General features: G+C 36.4%; 1 protein-coding gene across 1 annotated transcript in view; it reads right to left on the reverse strand.

Annotated features, from left to right (window-relative positions):
* Positions 1 to 16,630, reverse strand: part of myo15aa (myosin XVAa) — a 60,621-nt gene that overhangs the window by 33,257 nt on the left and 10,734 nt on the right. Inside the window, exons 12-33 of the mRNA XM_051716264.1 lie at positions 16,507 to 16,630; positions 16,290 to 16,385; positions 16,063 to 16,194; positions 15,808 to 15,933; positions 15,616 to 15,693; positions 15,378 to 15,532; positions 14,398 to 14,443; positions 14,178 to 14,302; positions 13,927 to 14,044; positions 11,715 to 11,890; positions 11,526 to 11,610; positions 11,389 to 11,442; positions 11,227 to 11,308; positions 10,670 to 10,800; positions 10,436 to 10,531; positions 10,110 to 10,345; positions 9,575 to 9,753; positions 7,705 to 7,777; positions 6,785 to 6,976; positions 4,982 to 5,088; positions 4,740 to 4,831; positions 4,029 to 4,152 (exon numbers count right to left, since the gene is read on the reverse strand). Of these exons, the coding sequence (XP_051572224.1) occupies positions 4,029 to 4,152; positions 4,740 to 4,831; positions 4,982 to 5,088; positions 6,785 to 6,976; positions 7,705 to 7,777; positions 9,575 to 9,753; positions 10,110 to 10,345; positions 10,436 to 10,531; positions 10,670 to 10,800; positions 11,227 to 11,308; positions 11,389 to 11,442; positions 11,526 to 11,610; positions 11,715 to 11,890; positions 13,927 to 14,044; positions 14,178 to 14,302; positions 14,398 to 14,443; positions 15,378 to 15,532; positions 15,616 to 15,693; positions 15,808 to 15,933; positions 16,063 to 16,194; positions 16,290 to 16,385; positions 16,507 to 16,630 (2,627 nt within the window). The remainder of the gene's footprint in view (positions 1 to 4,028; positions 4,153 to 4,739; positions 4,832 to 4,981; positions 5,089 to 6,784; positions 6,977 to 7,704; positions 7,778 to 9,574; positions 9,754 to 10,109; positions 10,346 to 10,435; positions 10,532 to 10,669; positions 10,801 to 11,226; positions 11,309 to 11,388; positions 11,443 to 11,525; positions 11,611 to 11,714; positions 11,891 to 13,926; positions 14,045 to 14,177; positions 14,303 to 14,397; positions 14,444 to 15,377; positions 15,533 to 15,615; positions 15,694 to 15,807; positions 15,934 to 16,062; positions 16,195 to 16,289; positions 16,386 to 16,506) is intronic.

Here is a 16,630-nt window from a genome sequence, read left to right on the forward strand (position 1 = left end):
GAACAATATCGCTGCACATAAAATAAAATGCAGCTTGTGGCACTTTCCACTAATAGGGTACAAAATACGTCCTGAAACTCTTAAAGGAATATTCTGGGTTCAACAAGTTAAGCTCAATCGACAGCATTTGTGGTATAATATTGATTACCACAAAAATGTATTTCAACTGGTCCCTCTTTTCTTTAAACAAAAAGCAAAAATCTGGTTTCCAGTGAGGCATTTATAATGGAAGCGAATGGGGGGAAATCTGTAAACATCAAAATACTCTCTATTTCAAAAGTAAAGCCACAAGATGTAAACAATATGTGTGAACATTATTTTAGTGTGACCTTTTCTGTGTAAAGTTATTGCCAATTTTACAACAGTGTAGTCGACAAATCCTAAAATGACTGTCAAAATGAAGATTTAAACAACTTTACAGCTCAAATAATACACAAGTTTTAACAGAATAATTAATGTAAATGCATTAATAAAATGTAAAGCTTCACATTTCTGCTTTTATATCCTCCAAAAATTGTCCCCATTCACTTCCATTGTAAGTGCCTCACTGTAACCTCGATTTTTGCTTTTTTTAAAGAAAAGATGGGACGAGTCAAAATAAATGTTTGTGGTAATCAACATTATGCCACATATGCTGTGGATTGAGTTTAACTTGTATTGAACTCGGAATATTCCTTTAAATAAATGAAAATTCATACTTAAATTATTATTATAATTTGTTTTAAACTAAATTATAAAATGTTTAAATTTGAATGATTAAATTATTAAATTTACTAATTTTATATGAGGTTTACCATTTTTGCAACCCTGTTAGAAATATTTGGGACATGCCTTAACTCTGATTTGTATGATTATGTCATTTTCTAGCAATAAGCATTAAAGCTGTTACCCCCATAAGGGGTAACAGGGTTGCAAATTTAGCCTACATTTAGCGATCGCTCAGTCGGGGCTAGATTGTTTTGGACAAAATGTTGGTTTTTAATAGTGATAAACTTTTTTTTTTTTTTTTTTTAACATATATTAAAGTAAAAGAAAAAAAAAAACATATATATATATATATTATAACAGCTTGGGTAATAGGGTTGAATGGTCGAACTTGACCCTGGCTAGAGACCTTAAGGGGATAGTTCACCCAAAAAATTTTATTCAGTCATTGTTTACTCACCCCTGTGTTGTTATAACCCCATATGACTTTCTTTCTTTTTCTTAACACAAAGGGAGAAATTGTGAAAAAACAATTGTGTTCAGTGATGTCATAAAATGGCAGTTTATGGTGACCACCTCTTCAAGCTTCAAAAGGACACAAAAGTATAATTCGGAAGTCTAATAAATTATTGACAACAGAACACAACACAGCTGCACACAAAACAGAGAAAAGAACTTATTAAACATGTCTGAAGAGTTTGTAGTCAAAGAATTTATGCACTTCTATGGCCATCCTTACTTTTTTAAACTGAGTATTCGGAAACCAAACAGAAACATAGAGAAGGCTACAGGCAGCCACAATCACACCGTGTCCTAACCTGACGGCATGCGATAAAAGGTATCTTTTCTTGTTAATCAGAGTTTTTGTACTAACCAGCCGTTTTCGGCATTGCACCAGGTAACTCCGTCCACTGTGAACTAGCACTGGTCCAAAAACTTCTCATAATAGTGTATTAAAGCCAGCATCTCATGAGCTGGTTAAAAACTGCTTGAATTTGGCTAAAAATGTTATACCTACCGAATGTTTTGCAGAGGTCTCACTCCCCTCAGGTCTGTCACAAATACTCACCGGTTCAGAATGGAGAAGAGGTGAAATGACATACTTCATCTCTCTCTTTGATTGAGGACACCGGTTCAAAAAATAAGGCTGGGCATAGAAGTGCATCAGTGCTTCAACTACAAACTCTTCAGACATGTTTAATAAGTTCTGTTCTCTGGTTTTTGTGCAGCTGTGTTGTGTTGTCCCTATCGCTGTGGTGGACCTATTTTTAGATGAACAAAATGAGTTTTCACTTGAACGCCCCATGTTGCGAGGGGGCTGCGTGAACTGTTGCTCTCGTGCTCTATCATAAAAGCGCACAGGAGATCAACGGTCAGTGAACAGTTTCACTGAATAATACATTAGATTTCGTTTTGTTTCTCACCAAACCTTATTGTATGCTTTCTCATGGAATAATTTATTAGACTTCTGAATTATACTTTTGTGTTCTTTTGAATCTTGAAGAGGTGTTTACCATAAACTGCCATTTTATGACATCGCTGTGTCACAGTTTGTAAGGAAGGACCCAAATGCAGGAGGCAGTTTCAGCAAGTTTTATTACAAACCAAACCAAACCAAACCAAAAAAAATTAAAAAATAACTCTCACAAGGGAGATAAACAAGAACAGAAAACTCAAAGAAACAAACTAAAAAACAACAGAGCAAACCAGGAATTCATACAAAATAATCAGACACAAAACTGAATGCAAGAGGAATTTAAATAAGCAGACAAATGAGGGAGAACAGGTGAAACAGATAACAAGGTAACAAGGCAAACGAGAGGGTGAGGTATCACTCAAGACAGAAAAGCATGTGGCAATGAGGAAACCAAACAAAGCCACGTACTAACACATGACCCACACAAACAACTGACATGAGCACATGCCGCCAGGAAAACACAGCAACATGCACTCATGCCAACAGACAATGACAGGACAAGAGAATATATGACAATGCCAATAAAGCAATGCCATGCATTCACACAAACAGCGAACAGACAAAACCTGAGTGCCCACTGCAAAGTAAACAAACAATGCAATGCACACCCAGCCAGGACCGTAGTTGGGTATTCTGAGGTCCCTGACTGTATATTGCTTTGGGCCCTTTTCCTATTAAAAAATTCTACAGTTTAGAATTTGTTGTGGGGCCCCCTGGACATGTGGGCCCCTAGAATCATTACCACCTTTCACCTCTCTAGCTACGGCCCTGCACCCGGCCACAAATAAGTCACAAAACGTGTCAGAGCTCGACCACCAGGTAATAAACACTACCAACAGAAGTGGCCGAACCCTGACACTAAATAGAACAACGCAAGACAAACAGGGACAGCACTGGACAATCAGGGAGAGGAGACTGCCACGATCCCGCCACAACATGAAAAAACAAGACCAAAGTGGCAGGACCGTGACACACTGAGCACAAACTTTTTACACAAAAGTCATATAGGGTTATAACAACACAAGGGTGAGTAAACAATGAATGAATTTTCATTTTTGGGTGAACTAATCATTTAAAGTTAGATTTCCTGTGTTAACATTCACTATATATATATATATATATTATATATTCAATATATATTCACCATTTGTGCATGAAATGAAAGTTTGAGTTTGGCTTTTAGTCCGTGTCTATTAGCTTTGAAGCCATACAAACCAACTTGGGTAACAGGGTTGAATGACTGAGCTTGACGAATGCAGTCAACACAAACATTTTGTAAAAACTGAGAAAATGGAGTCCGATTTTTTGCATTTCTTCCTGCCATACTATAGAAAAAGTTCAAATGATATCACAATTTAAAGGCATTTTTAATGTTTTTTTTTTTAAATAGGTGGTAAATCATCAGATTACAGGTTACAGATATGGAAAATAGCTATAAAACAATGTGTATGATTTGTGCATCTAATGCCTCAGAAAAAGATAAATGGGACACCAAAGTGTACTCTTTATGTGGAAAGTGCCTTGTATTGTTCATTTACAGTTTTTGTTGAGACATATTACAACTCCAGCAATTGAAAGACAAATTATTTGCAGACACAACAGAATTCCAATCACCAAAAGCCATGGTCACTTAAAATCACCAAAGCAGTAAAAGTCCCTCTAAATACTACATTGATCATTTCTCATGCAAAGCTTTAGCGACAAAAAGTGCATTTTGAAATAATTTGGCAGTCTAAATGTTAACCCTGCAATTAATTGCTTTTAGGGACCAGTTGACCCTGGAGTAGCCATTCATAATTGATGTGAGGTAAGGAGAGCGCAGAAAGAAAACAGACGAAGGGCTTACCACCGGGCTGCAGTCCTGGGGGATAAGGCCTACTGGTGAGGGGCTTCTCCATGTCATCATCTTCCCCTCCAATCCCACCCACTCCCTTCATACGGCTGGATATGCTGGATGACTTCTCCATATCCTGAAGTGCAGATAAGGCAAAGCAAAACAGACTCTCACTCAGGCTGGAGCCTTCCCAGCTCAGTCATACGAGAAATCAATCTCCCCAAGGGGGTACCTTATACTCTCTAAGAGGAGAATGGCTCATTTACTTCCACTAATTATAAAGAGGTATTCTGGCCTTGACCACATGAGTCAGACTTAAACATTCCATTCTAAGATGTTTAAGTGAATAAAAATTGTCTATTGTTGAACTATCTGTGCCCTTAGTTGAGGTTTCCATGCTTATTTTTACAGGTGGCCTCAATGATTTCATTGTTTGCAAAAAAATACATGTTTTAGTCCCTAAATCCCACTGCCATACCTCTACAGGTGTTTAAAAACCCCAGACACCCTCTCAAAGGCATAAGAGCTTAAAGCTACTGGCAAAAAATGAATTCCGTGCTGTGAGAAATACGGTAAACGGGTAACTTAATCACCTTCAATGCAGGGGGCCTGGTGCCAATAGTGCACATTTGATACACTCAATCACTTACACGCTGAAGATCAAATGTCCAATTGTATTCTTCATACATTCATGTTGTATTTTTAAGCTGCTTCCCCAAATACTTGACTCACCCCATCAGACAGCACTGGGTCAAACAGGCTGTCGAGATATCTGTCCATGCCTTTCTGAGTTGGAGCCTCATTGTAGTCTGATTCTATTGGTTGGTCATAGTTATAAGGAAAATAACAGAATTATGTAATGAAAAAACAAGATTTATGTAATGAAAAATCATGGAATATACTGTATGCACAAGTAAGTCCAGAATGTATAAAAGCATCTTGAAAGCAAGTATAAAACAGCTGACCATGGCTGTAATATCCATCTGAATCTGGGAAGCTGGAGCTGGCCTTTGCCCGGGGCAGTACAAATGAGCTGTCGTCATCAGAATCAAATCCATTTCCAAAAAGAGCACTGTGAAAGTTCAATATTGAGGGCAAAATATCAGTTAACACTACATTAACGCTGCAAAAACATTTCCTACCCTGGACACCTTGAAGTTACATATCCCATGAAACTTACTTGATATTTTCACCATTTGTGATTGAAGTTGGAGTTTGGCTTTTTATTAGGGCTGTCAATCTATTCATATTTTTAATAAAATTAATTACATGATATGCCGATAAATTAATAAAATGAATATCATTTGCGCTGACTGCCCCCTGCTTGACTGAGACTGGTTAAAAAATTAAGGTGGTACTTTAAGCTTGAATTGCTCAATGGTAGGAACATTCCTTATTACAGTCCGGGGGCATGATTAATAGCGTTTCTTTTTTTTAATGCGTTATTACTCATAACGCGTTAAATCGCCCAACTATTTATGTCTATTAGCTTTGAATCCATAAGTTAGTGTACTCCAAAAAGTTGACAAAATAAGCTTTTAGTAGATATCCACATTAATTTACAGTGTTCCTCTTCCAGAAAAATGGAATAAAAACATTAGTTGTGTCCCAAACTGCAAACTACTGCACTATTCTACACAATATTGTAGTAGTGCGAGTAGTATGTTAACATTAAAAAGCAACAAAAAGAAGTGTACTACGAGTACCAGGATGATTCACTTCTTCAACCTTCAAAACAGAGTGTGAAATGTTGGACACTTCATGCACTCAGTGCTCGTGGCTTGTCGTACAAAGCAGAGTTACCTAGCCGCGATGCTGGTCTGACAAAATAAGTTGCTAGTGGCAGCTAGCGAAACTTCAGTGAAGACAGCACCTTACAAATGCGAGCTGAATGCTTTACAATTGCCCCACGCTGTGTGAATATATTCATTATTTGAGATATAAGTGATGAACTAAGTTAGGCTAATGTGCTAAAGCTAGCAGCAACACATCACGTGCGTTTGAAACAGCTGTTAAACAGTGAATGTTTCAGTGTAATAAAAAAAAACGTTAGTTTTCAATTTAAGACAATATTACACATTGAAAATTCACACACTACATGGATGCGTGCATAGTGTATTGTGTTGTGCACAGTTTATTGTGCATCATCTTCTACTACACAACCAAATTTCCACTGCTTGAATACCACAAGCAACAATTGACAATCAAGTAGCAAAGCATGATTCATGACTGTGATGTAAACTAAAAACTATTTATGGTTACCTATATGGTTATTTAAAAAAGGGGGAAGAGCCCTTCTATATGTCTCACCTAAACTTCCTCTTCCAATAGGAAATACCTCAACCCCAGGAAAGAAAACTGCACTTGACAAGCAATTTTATGGGGTGTTTAAAGGTAATTTCTGTGGCACTAGCAGCACCATAAAGAACTGAAAAATAATTACTGATTTCAAAGTTTCAAGCACTTCTCCCGTCTTCCATTGTTTGGACAAACAGGTAGTCTTGCTCAAACTCACACCATTGGTTGAACAAATATTGTTATGTACTGTCCAGTTGGTCTGCTCAAACAAATAGATTGCAATTCCATTTGGTGCCACAGAAATTACACACTTCACCTTTAACAAAATTACAAGCACAGCAGACCTATTTAAATGTAATTTATATCCAGTATCATGTATTATATTAGTGCACATAATTCATTTCCAGTATTAAAAAATCTAGATAACTCAAAGGAGACTAAACATGATAGAGTATTATATAGATACTGACAGACTGGCATTGGGTCTGGTTCTGGTGGGACTCTCAGCTGAGATGATAAAGTAGGACTTTTGCTTCGGAAAATTTCTCATCAGCTCCATGTCTGCAATCAAGTCCATCACATAATCGTGCCCTGCAAGCTCCGCCCACTGTCCATGCTCTTTCATGGTGACTGAGCAACCCTTCCAGGCCTCCGTCACACCCCTGTGGAGCCAGTTAATGGAACTATTCATTTCAGCCAAATTAAAGGTGGCAGAGATAATGAAAGGCTCATTATAGACTCACCATATACCAACATGCCTGAAAGAAAGAGCCATGCACTAATGACATGCAATACAACAGATTAAAAAGCTTCTTGTGAAGACTAATAAACATTAGAACACCAAAACTGAACTGAATAAAACTATGCAAAGAGAAGATTTCTTGGCTGAACAAGATTTTTATTAGATTTTTACAGAAAATGAGGGGGGTTGAGGGGGCATTGTTATGTGGTTTCTAAGGTGTTATGAGTGGTTTTTAATGCATTGTTATGCAGTTGCTAGGGTGTTTTTGGTGGTTGCTAGAGCTATGTGGTCTCTTACTGGCCCAAGTCAAAAGAGCCCATCTACAAGTCTCTAAGACATTCTGGTCCCTAGGTGGGGCTGAGGTCCCTCCTTCAATGTAAGTCTATTGGACTTCTGCCAGGCAAAAAAAATGTTCTCTTCAATTAAAAAATTGATAGCATATTTCTCACAAATAAGCTACGCTATTTGAGGTATCATTCATGCACGTTGCACAAATAGTGAGGGACACGGAATGCGAAAGTTACACTTAGGGTTAGGGGTTCACCAAAAAAAACATGGTGACAAAAGAAAAAGGTGATAATGTGTTTTGTGGGAACTGATGCACAAATTGTATTTTAAATAGCTAGATTAGGTTGCTTGGTTTTGTACCTGTGCTGTAGAATATCTCCAGCCAACTCCTCCCCATTTGTCCAAGAGTGCACAGGGCACAGGAAAGATGTCCCTGTCAATACAACATGACATTTAACAGCTGTGGTTAAACAGGCATGTAGGAGTGAAGACTACACGCAAATGCCTTTTTTCTATTCGGTTTAGCATCAGATCAAGTATCATTTGATATAGCTGAGCTTTACACGGTTGTCTCCAGAGGGTTTAGAGATACAAAGGAAACTGCCAGGTTGATTTATGGAAATTTCAGTGATGGATGAGCAACTCCATTTGGTGTTTGCAAGCTATTCTTTCTGTTTGCCTCATACAAGTGTGTCCATCTCTTTCATGCCAAACATGGTGATCTCAAAAGCAAAGTCTAATTCATAGCCTTATTTTACATCCAGTTTGCCTCAAAAATGTTCTAGGTTTTTTTTTGTTTTTGTTTTTTTGTTACTTATATACATGAATTTTATGATAAATCAATATTTCCTGAATATAATTAATATGAATATATTAATGAAATAATATTATTATGGTGCATTAACACTTTATAATAAGGTTAAATTTGTTGGTAAATGCATTAAATATCATGAACAAACAATGAACAATTTGTTACAGCATTTATTAACCTTGGTTAATGTTAATTTATGTATATACTATTGTTCATTATTACTTCATGTTAGTTCACAGTGCATTAACTAATGTTAACATATACATTTTAAAAATGTTGAAATGAACAATAACCAAGATTAACAAGTGTGATAAAATATTGTTCATTGTTAGTTAGTTCAGGGATTTTCAAACGTTTTGATGCCAAGGACTCCCAAATACAATGATCCCCTTGCGAGGGACCCCCTGTGTGAGAAAAGTAATAAACGTGATTTTATAAAGACTTTTTGTTTGTAAACTTCAATAACTGGCTTTTATATTGTTTTTTTTTTACTAAAGAAAAAATAAATTATTAAAATATGATCTGGAAAATATTTACTTCTTAATAAGTTGAACCTTTTTTATGCTGGAGTAAGTTTAGATGTTTAAACCCTAAGAGAAACATTTTCAATAAAATTAAAAAATAATAATATAATAATAAATATTTATATTTATCGTAAAAAGCACTATACAAATTTGTAAATGTATACAATAAACAAAAAATATTATTTTAAAGCAGCTTTACAGAGAATAGTGAATTACAACCCTTATTTATTACAAATGATTTTTTTCATAACAAATGAAATTATATGCCAATTTATTTATTTTTTTATTTTTTTATGTCTTACTATGGCTATAAATACAATAAAATAATCGTGATAATCTAACAATTTCAGAATGATACAGTTCTAATGTCAAATAATGTCAATATTTTTACACTTTTCTTTTCTCTGAAAATTTTCTGCGGACCACCCTGAGTTAGTTCACGTTACCTAATGTTGTTAAATGATGTTGACAAATACAACGTTATTGTAAAGTGTTACAGGTAGTGCTGAAATGTTAACTGGACAAGTAAAACTGAGGCTGGTTTACACCAAAAGATCTAAACTGCACCAAAGGGTTAAATTAAGCAGAGTTTGGAGCCAAGGATTTGTATGTATATTTTATTTTAATTCAAATTTAATTCAAAATAGTTCATTCAAAGTTAATCCCTAATTTAAATTTAAATCTGAGTTTAAAGTAATGGTGTAACAGGATAAAACCAGGATCAAAATGTAACCCTGACCGTTTTCAACAAAGTTTAAAGTTTAGTGCAACTAAATTAGTAGATAATTTAACATTGATTTAATCCAGGTTAAATCTTACTTCTTATTGGTGCAACCCACCAGTTGGAAGCACTGCCTGTAGCTATATGAAACTCAAGGGAAACTCTGAAACACACCATCAAAACAGTGCACTTGCAAAACCATTTTTGCTTTCTTCCTATTGGCTGTCCATTCCAACAGTGACAGTGGGTAGGTCCTTGCTGTCTCAGGTCCGTACAGGGACTTCTGCATGGCTTGTATTAGCTTGTGTTGGCCGACAGCTTTGAATCCATTATAGGCATGGTCTGAGACAAACCTAAAACATATAAAAGCCAAAAGTGATCAATCCAGCAGTTTAGGTTATTACAAGTGGGCCTATATCGAATCTACACTTGGAGAACTCTGCAGAACTTTTGGAACACTTGTCATTCGCAAAGTTCTACACATCCTCCATCCCTTGCGTGTTTTTTTATTAAATAATCTGACTAATTTGATTTCAGTAATCAGTAAGAGTGAAGTACTCTCAGCTCTGTTTAAAACATTTCATCCATGTTGAAATCCATTCCAAAATTTCACAGATTTCCCCACTAAATCAGTGCTGAATATGCAGATTCCATCAGGGCCTACAGTAGTTAGATAATCTAGATAGGCAAGCTGGTATGGTATGCTTACTTCAGAAGGTATTTCTCCATTTTGGCTGATGGTGCAAATGCACTCAGGCAGGCTAAAAGCAGCAGCCAGCCTCTCTCTGAATTGTCTGGATTGGTGTTTCTCCAGACCTGATTGGCAATTTGACACAAGATTTCATCCCGCAAGCCAGGGTTGGTGAGCCCCTTCTGGATGATGTAATTTCCAAATAAATTCTCCTGAGCACCATTCAGATGTGGGTCACCCATAAACCTCAAGATCTACAAAGTGGAAGGGCATAACTTTAATGCTAGTAGCATGTATAATAGATGGCAAATGCAAAAGCTTTAAAAGTATATAATGCAGTGTACCATGACAAAAACATCTAGAGCCTCATGTGTAAGATCATCATCAATGTGGGTTAATGGTGTCTTCAAAGTTGCAGTTAACATCCCAAACTTTGGCTCCTATGAAATGAAAGGAAATCAATTTATTAATCAATAAAGAAATATAACTTATAACACAGCAAACATTTGCAAAATATGTCAGGCCCAAGTGAATGTGACTGTGAGTACTTATTTGTGTTTTTGAAATAAATGACTTACTTTAAAGTGAATCTGGACAAATTTCGAGATGGTGTAGTTGTTGATGTCGAGAGGTAGCGTGAGCTGGGACTCCATCTGAACCGTGGGAGCCTGAACTAGAGCCAAGCAATCAGAATGCAGCTCTCTACCACCTTAAAAACAAAGATGATCCGAAAAGTGGAAAGAGGTGAGATGGTCAGTACACAAAGTATATGGTGCATATACATTTATTAATTTAGCAGATGATTTTATCCAAAGTGGCTTACAAATTAAGAATATCACAAGCTATTTATTATTCAAGAGGCAACAATATTCAAAGTACTACAATGCCAAGTTTTCAGAGTAGGCTAGAGTAGGACAGAAGCTAGAGCACAAGTGGACAAGCAGAAAAGTGGATTAAAAAATACAAAAAGAGATTTTTTTTAATAAAGTTTATTTAAAGGGACTGCAATTGTGTTTGGTTATGGTTTAATATGTGCTCACAGAAGAGGTATTTCTTCAGATATTTCTTGGAGGTCAGGCACCAGTGGTTCCATCACACAGTATTTTGAAAGTGTGAAGGAATTGCAATGCAGTACCTGAAGCTGCCAGCAGCAAAGCTCCGAGTTCAGCTGGAATGACCAGATGAGTGACGTTGACCACTTCCCTTCTTGACAGCTCCTGCAAATCAAGAATATACTGTCAGTATTAAAAACATACAAAATGTTGTTGTTCATTTAGAGATTGTATGTCATTACAACCATTTCTCGGATCCTCTCCTCCTCTTCTGCCTTCCTTCTGGCCTCATATCTCAGCTAAAATAGAAAGAAGGAAAACAATTCAATGTGGGATTTTAGCTCAGCCTGATCACTAACTACTAAAAGTGAATTGTTCTTACCCTAATGTATCTCTTGCGATTGACGTACATATGAACCAGAGAGCGGAATTTCACCAGGCTAGCTCTCATTTTCACATATCGCTTCCTGTGAAAAATATACGCAAACATTTAACTACGTATATCATTACAGTATCAGCAACAGCTGGAGAAGCTAAAGAGATATATAGGCTGAGAAATTGTAGCTGGTACCTTGTGAGATAGCCTCGACAGTGGGCCTGCAGCCGTACGATCTTCATGCGGAAGGCCATGTAGCGTTTTCTCACAAAGAACATCCTGGTATAACGCTGCAGAGTCAAAGCAGCTACATGCCTCACTCTGTCCCTCTTACTCTCCAACAGGAAGTATATGTCCTCTTTCATGAACAACTATCAAACAGTAAGAGGTGCAATTAAAGAAAAAAAAGAAAAAACAGAAATGTTCAAATTGTTATATGGGAGACTGGGGCTAGTTGTCTCAAGTAAGATGTCACAAAGGTAAATATAGGGTTTTTAGTCAAAAGTCCAGTTACACAAATGCTTGTTTTATTCAGCAGTGGTATTGGATCAGTTTGTTTCAAACATCTAGTTTGAAATAAAAACCAATAACATAATATTATTGTAATAGCTTTTTGGTAAACATGTGAATATAATACATCCACACTCACATACATTACATTCAGGCAAGGGTCAAGTATACTGTATAATGTAGGTAGATTTTAACTTAAATAATGAACTGTGTTCTCTCTTCAAGGGTATTTTTCATAAAAGTTATGTCAGGGCAAGTTGTCCTGTCTTTTATATGTTGTCATTTTATACAATTTATTTATTACAATTTCACTATGGTGGCAAAAGCAATGGTTTGATATTTTTATATGTTATCCCTTATATTGTTGCTGTTTCATGAATTGTTTTGTGCTTCATATTTGTTTGACTGTTTAAATTTTGAAAAAGCCTATTATTAGCTGTTTAACACTTCAAGCACTGAAGGTGTTTTTAAGGTTTCCTGTTTCAATGGCATACCCAGAATTAAAGGCGTATGACTCTACAAAACCCCCCAAAGATGGTCATTGTTTGGTATCATTTTAAAGAAAACTTTTACATTTTTAATGATATATATTATATATAAATTATGAGACTGTCAGCCTAAGAAACTGCTGAAAAACCACAAAAACCTTGTGCCAAAAATTAACTTTTTTTGTTATTTTTCTGATTTGACACTATGTATCTCAGGATGTAAATAAGCTAGCTCAGAAAAACTGCTTTTGTTTTGTTCCCAATAATGTCACCTGTAACTGAGTAAAATGTTGTGTTGATATGACAAAGCAATCAAAAGTTATAGCATTACAAAAATAATTTATCTTAGTGTCCAAAAACATCTCCAAGTGTCCAAAAGCCGCTAATTACACATGCAAATACAACAATGCATGCAGGCATGAGTAACAAGATCTTATTCAGTTCCATTCTGTGTCATTTGAGCCATCATTAAGTCAATTTCATTGTGTCATGTATTTGGCGCCATCTTCTAATGGCCATATATTATTAGAGTGAACGATCCTCTCTGCCAATATTTGGATGACTTCCACCTCTGAATCCTAATAAGATTAGTTTAGCATTTCATGATGCTGAACAACATACTACACCATTTCCGATGAAGTCATCTGATCCAGGAAAGCTAACGTGTTTTAGCCAGATAGCACATTATGTGCTGTGTGCACATTGTGCTTTGTGTGGATTATCTAATGATCTGTGCATCCGATTATGTTCTGTGTGGGCTCGTTTTAACGGGAACACCCTCCTATAAGTAATGGTAAGTGATATTTTATGTTCTGTGTATTGCTCGTGAAGCTATAAGTGAAAACGTGGCTTATAAGCAGCACCTGTTTACATGTACTGTATGTCAAAGACATGAACTTAACTATTACCTGCTATATTTTTTTCTGTGAGTAAAACAAATATTGTGGTTGTATTCGACTCTTTGAGAGCTTTCCAATGACATATGACATATGGCTATTTGATCAGTATGATGCTTTTACCGATTACAATAATATGTAAAGTGCAAAATTATTAATAAATGATAAAAATGGAACACTTCCAGTTTGTCTGCAAATTTCAAAGCACTTGTTCAGTTTTGGTCATAATGCCTACATGCATTGTAAAGTACAGGTTCTAAGCTTTAAAACGATACCTATTTTGTGTTGGCCAAGACTGTAGTTATTAATATTTTGATAAATATTTTTTGGCAGACTCAACCCGAGCTTAAAGGGTTAATGAGCTTTTTTTTAAGGTATGTGCCTGTATTGAAATGTAATATTTAAAAAAGTTGTATCTACCCTGAGAGATATTGACTTAAGTAATAAGTGTGAGAACTATCCTAGAAGGAGAGTATCAAGGGCACCATAAAGTCTTATCAGAATCATGCTCACCTTGGTGACACCGACTTGAAACACTCCTGGCCTCACAGGGCAAAGCTTGCTCAACATGATGACACAGTTTTCACCATTGGCAGGGGGAGGTTGTTTGAGGCCTAGCAGTGACTTGTATCTAAATATAACCAAATAATTGGATTCGACTTTAAAATATTAACAAAGAAAGCTGATAGCAAATGATTTCAGATACACCAGGAAAAGCCCTGTGCTAATGGCCTCAGTATTAGTTTCACATTATTAGCTGTTACCTGAAAAGGAAAACATCAAAGGGCATTCTGATTGGATAGCCCTCTCTCTTGATTCGAATGGTTTCCAAAATCCCAGAATAGCTAAGCTGGGCACTGACCAGCTCCGCGTCAAACACACCAGGCTCCTGCAAGGTTACATACTCTCTCAGTCAATTTCAATTCCAGAGAAGCCACTGTTAAAAATGTAACACCCCTGAACTCAGTGACTGTTGCTTCTTACCTTGTTTTGGTTTGGCTTTATGCACCGCACAAAATATGGATTGGACCTGTTAGTTAAAAAAATAAAAGGTTTAAAAAAATGACTTATTAAGATTTAAAATGACTAATCTTAGCCAAGCTAAAATAAGATGAGATTTACATAGACACTGTAATGCACAGTTAAAGGATTACTTGAGCCCAAAATAAAAATTCTGTCTTGATTTACTCAATCTCATGTTGTTCCAAAACCCATATGACTTTCTTTCATCCATGGAACGATCAATGAAAAATGTTGAAGACTGTACAGGTCGCTCTTTTCCATGTTATTACAATTAATGGGGACCGAAGCTTTCAAGCTTCAGCAAGGATGCAAAAGCACCATAAAACTATCATAAACGTGGTCTGTTTGACAAATCCCAACATTTCTGAAGCTATACAAAAGCTTTATGTGAGAAAGAGAACAATTTATTATTTACTGATAATCTTCCCCACGAGTAAGTTGTTAACTCAAGGACTGCTGCGACCACATCATTTTAGTCAGTGAGTTGAAATAAAAAACTGCATCAGATCGATTTGTGGGCACAATTTTCAGACCGATTTTGAGTACAAATCAAACCATTCATTGAAAATATTCAACTCAAAAGAATGATTCATTCACAAATCGTACACCATTACTAAGGAGACCTAGAGCAGATGTCAAGATTTTCAGTGAATAGCTACTTAAATTTTGATATGTTCATCACACAAAGCTCTGGTATGGCTTCAGAAGACTTGGAATATGGCGCACAAGTTGTATGAACTTCTTTTATAATATTAAATGATGCTTTTGGATCCTTTTTAAAGCATGAAAAGCTCCAGATCCCATTCATTTCATTGTATGAAAAAGAGCGACCAGCACAGTCTCACAATTTCTCTTTTTGTGTTCCATGGAAAAAATAAAAGTCATATGGGTTTGGAACGACATTACATTTTTGAGTTAACTAATCATTTAGGGTGTTCCACCTCTCCATCTTTTCAACGAGCTCCATGAGGGACTGTTGGAACTTGGCTGCCACTGTTGAGGCCTGCTGGCGCCGTGTTACTGTGCTGTTCTTCCCAACCTGAGACCTCTGTTGGTTCAGGGCCTCAGCATAGCCCATAAACAAATATGCAACCATCTAGCATTGTCACAGCAAGAAAAGGTTCAGTTTAGTATTGTCATTTAATTCATGTAGCTAATCATAACTTGTTCAGCTCTTGCCTTGTTTTTGCTCTGAATAAAAAGGTCAAGGACATCCTGTCGAACCTGATCATAATTCTTATCCAGAAATTTATGGACCTGTGAAGCATGGTGAAGTTTACAATCACTAAAAGTTTTGTGCATTCCTCCAGTAACACTTTATTAGGGAATAATCAAAAGACTACTTAGATGTAGGCAAGAAGTTAAATGCACCTGATAGGAGACCTTCCCGGCATAGTGTTTGATGGTAAATTCAGGGAGAGGCATTTTTGGCTTGGAATACAGTGGATTGTTGCCATGATGATAGTGGCATTTCTGAAGGAAGGTATGGTCTGTAGCCTAGAGGAAATTAATTAAAAAATTAATTAAGTATTAAAGAAACTAGTTAAATGCAAAGGATTTGAACTAGTCATGATAGATAGATAAAAACTAACAAAAACATCAATGAACATTAAGAAGTAATGACACCTGAGGAAAACCACTCTGATCATCCAGAATTCTGAGTATCCCATGAGGCTTTGCTGCAATGAGGTCAATGCAGGCCTGGTTATCAGAAAAGGTCACCTCTTCACAGCTGATTTGCTCTCTGTTGTATTCATCCTTGGATATTCAAAGGGAGTCATTTTTCAGATGCATACAACAGGCAATCTATATCTACAAGTCACAGAGGATTAGAGTGCAGCGAGACCACTTACTTGTTCTTCCTTGAAAATGACCTTGTTGAAAAAGAACTGAAGGTATTCATTTGCATAATTTATGCAAAGCTGTTCGAAGCTGTTGAAGGTAAGGTCCTACAAAGCACAAAAGGTGTGATTCAATTGAATGTAATTCAGTTTTGACCACAATGCAGAGTATTAGCAAACCCTTTTACAGTCATCATGAGCAAACTGATGCTAAGTTAAAGCACTATACCTCAAATCCATAGATATCCAGAATGGAGATAGACAGAGCTTCATTCCGGGGATAAACCTGCTTATTTATTCTATCCGTTAGCCAACTGAACAGAAGGGAGTACAGGATCTTGGCAACTGCATCT

Source organism: Myxocyprinus asiaticus, chromosome 14, assembly GCF_019703515.2.
Source record: "Myxocyprinus asiaticus isolate MX2 ecotype Aquarium Trade chromosome 14, UBuf_Myxa_2, whole genome shotgun sequence".
In the NCBI taxonomy this organism is placed as follows: domain Eukaryota; kingdom Metazoa; phylum Chordata; class Actinopteri; order Cypriniformes; family Catostomidae; genus Myxocyprinus; species Myxocyprinus asiaticus.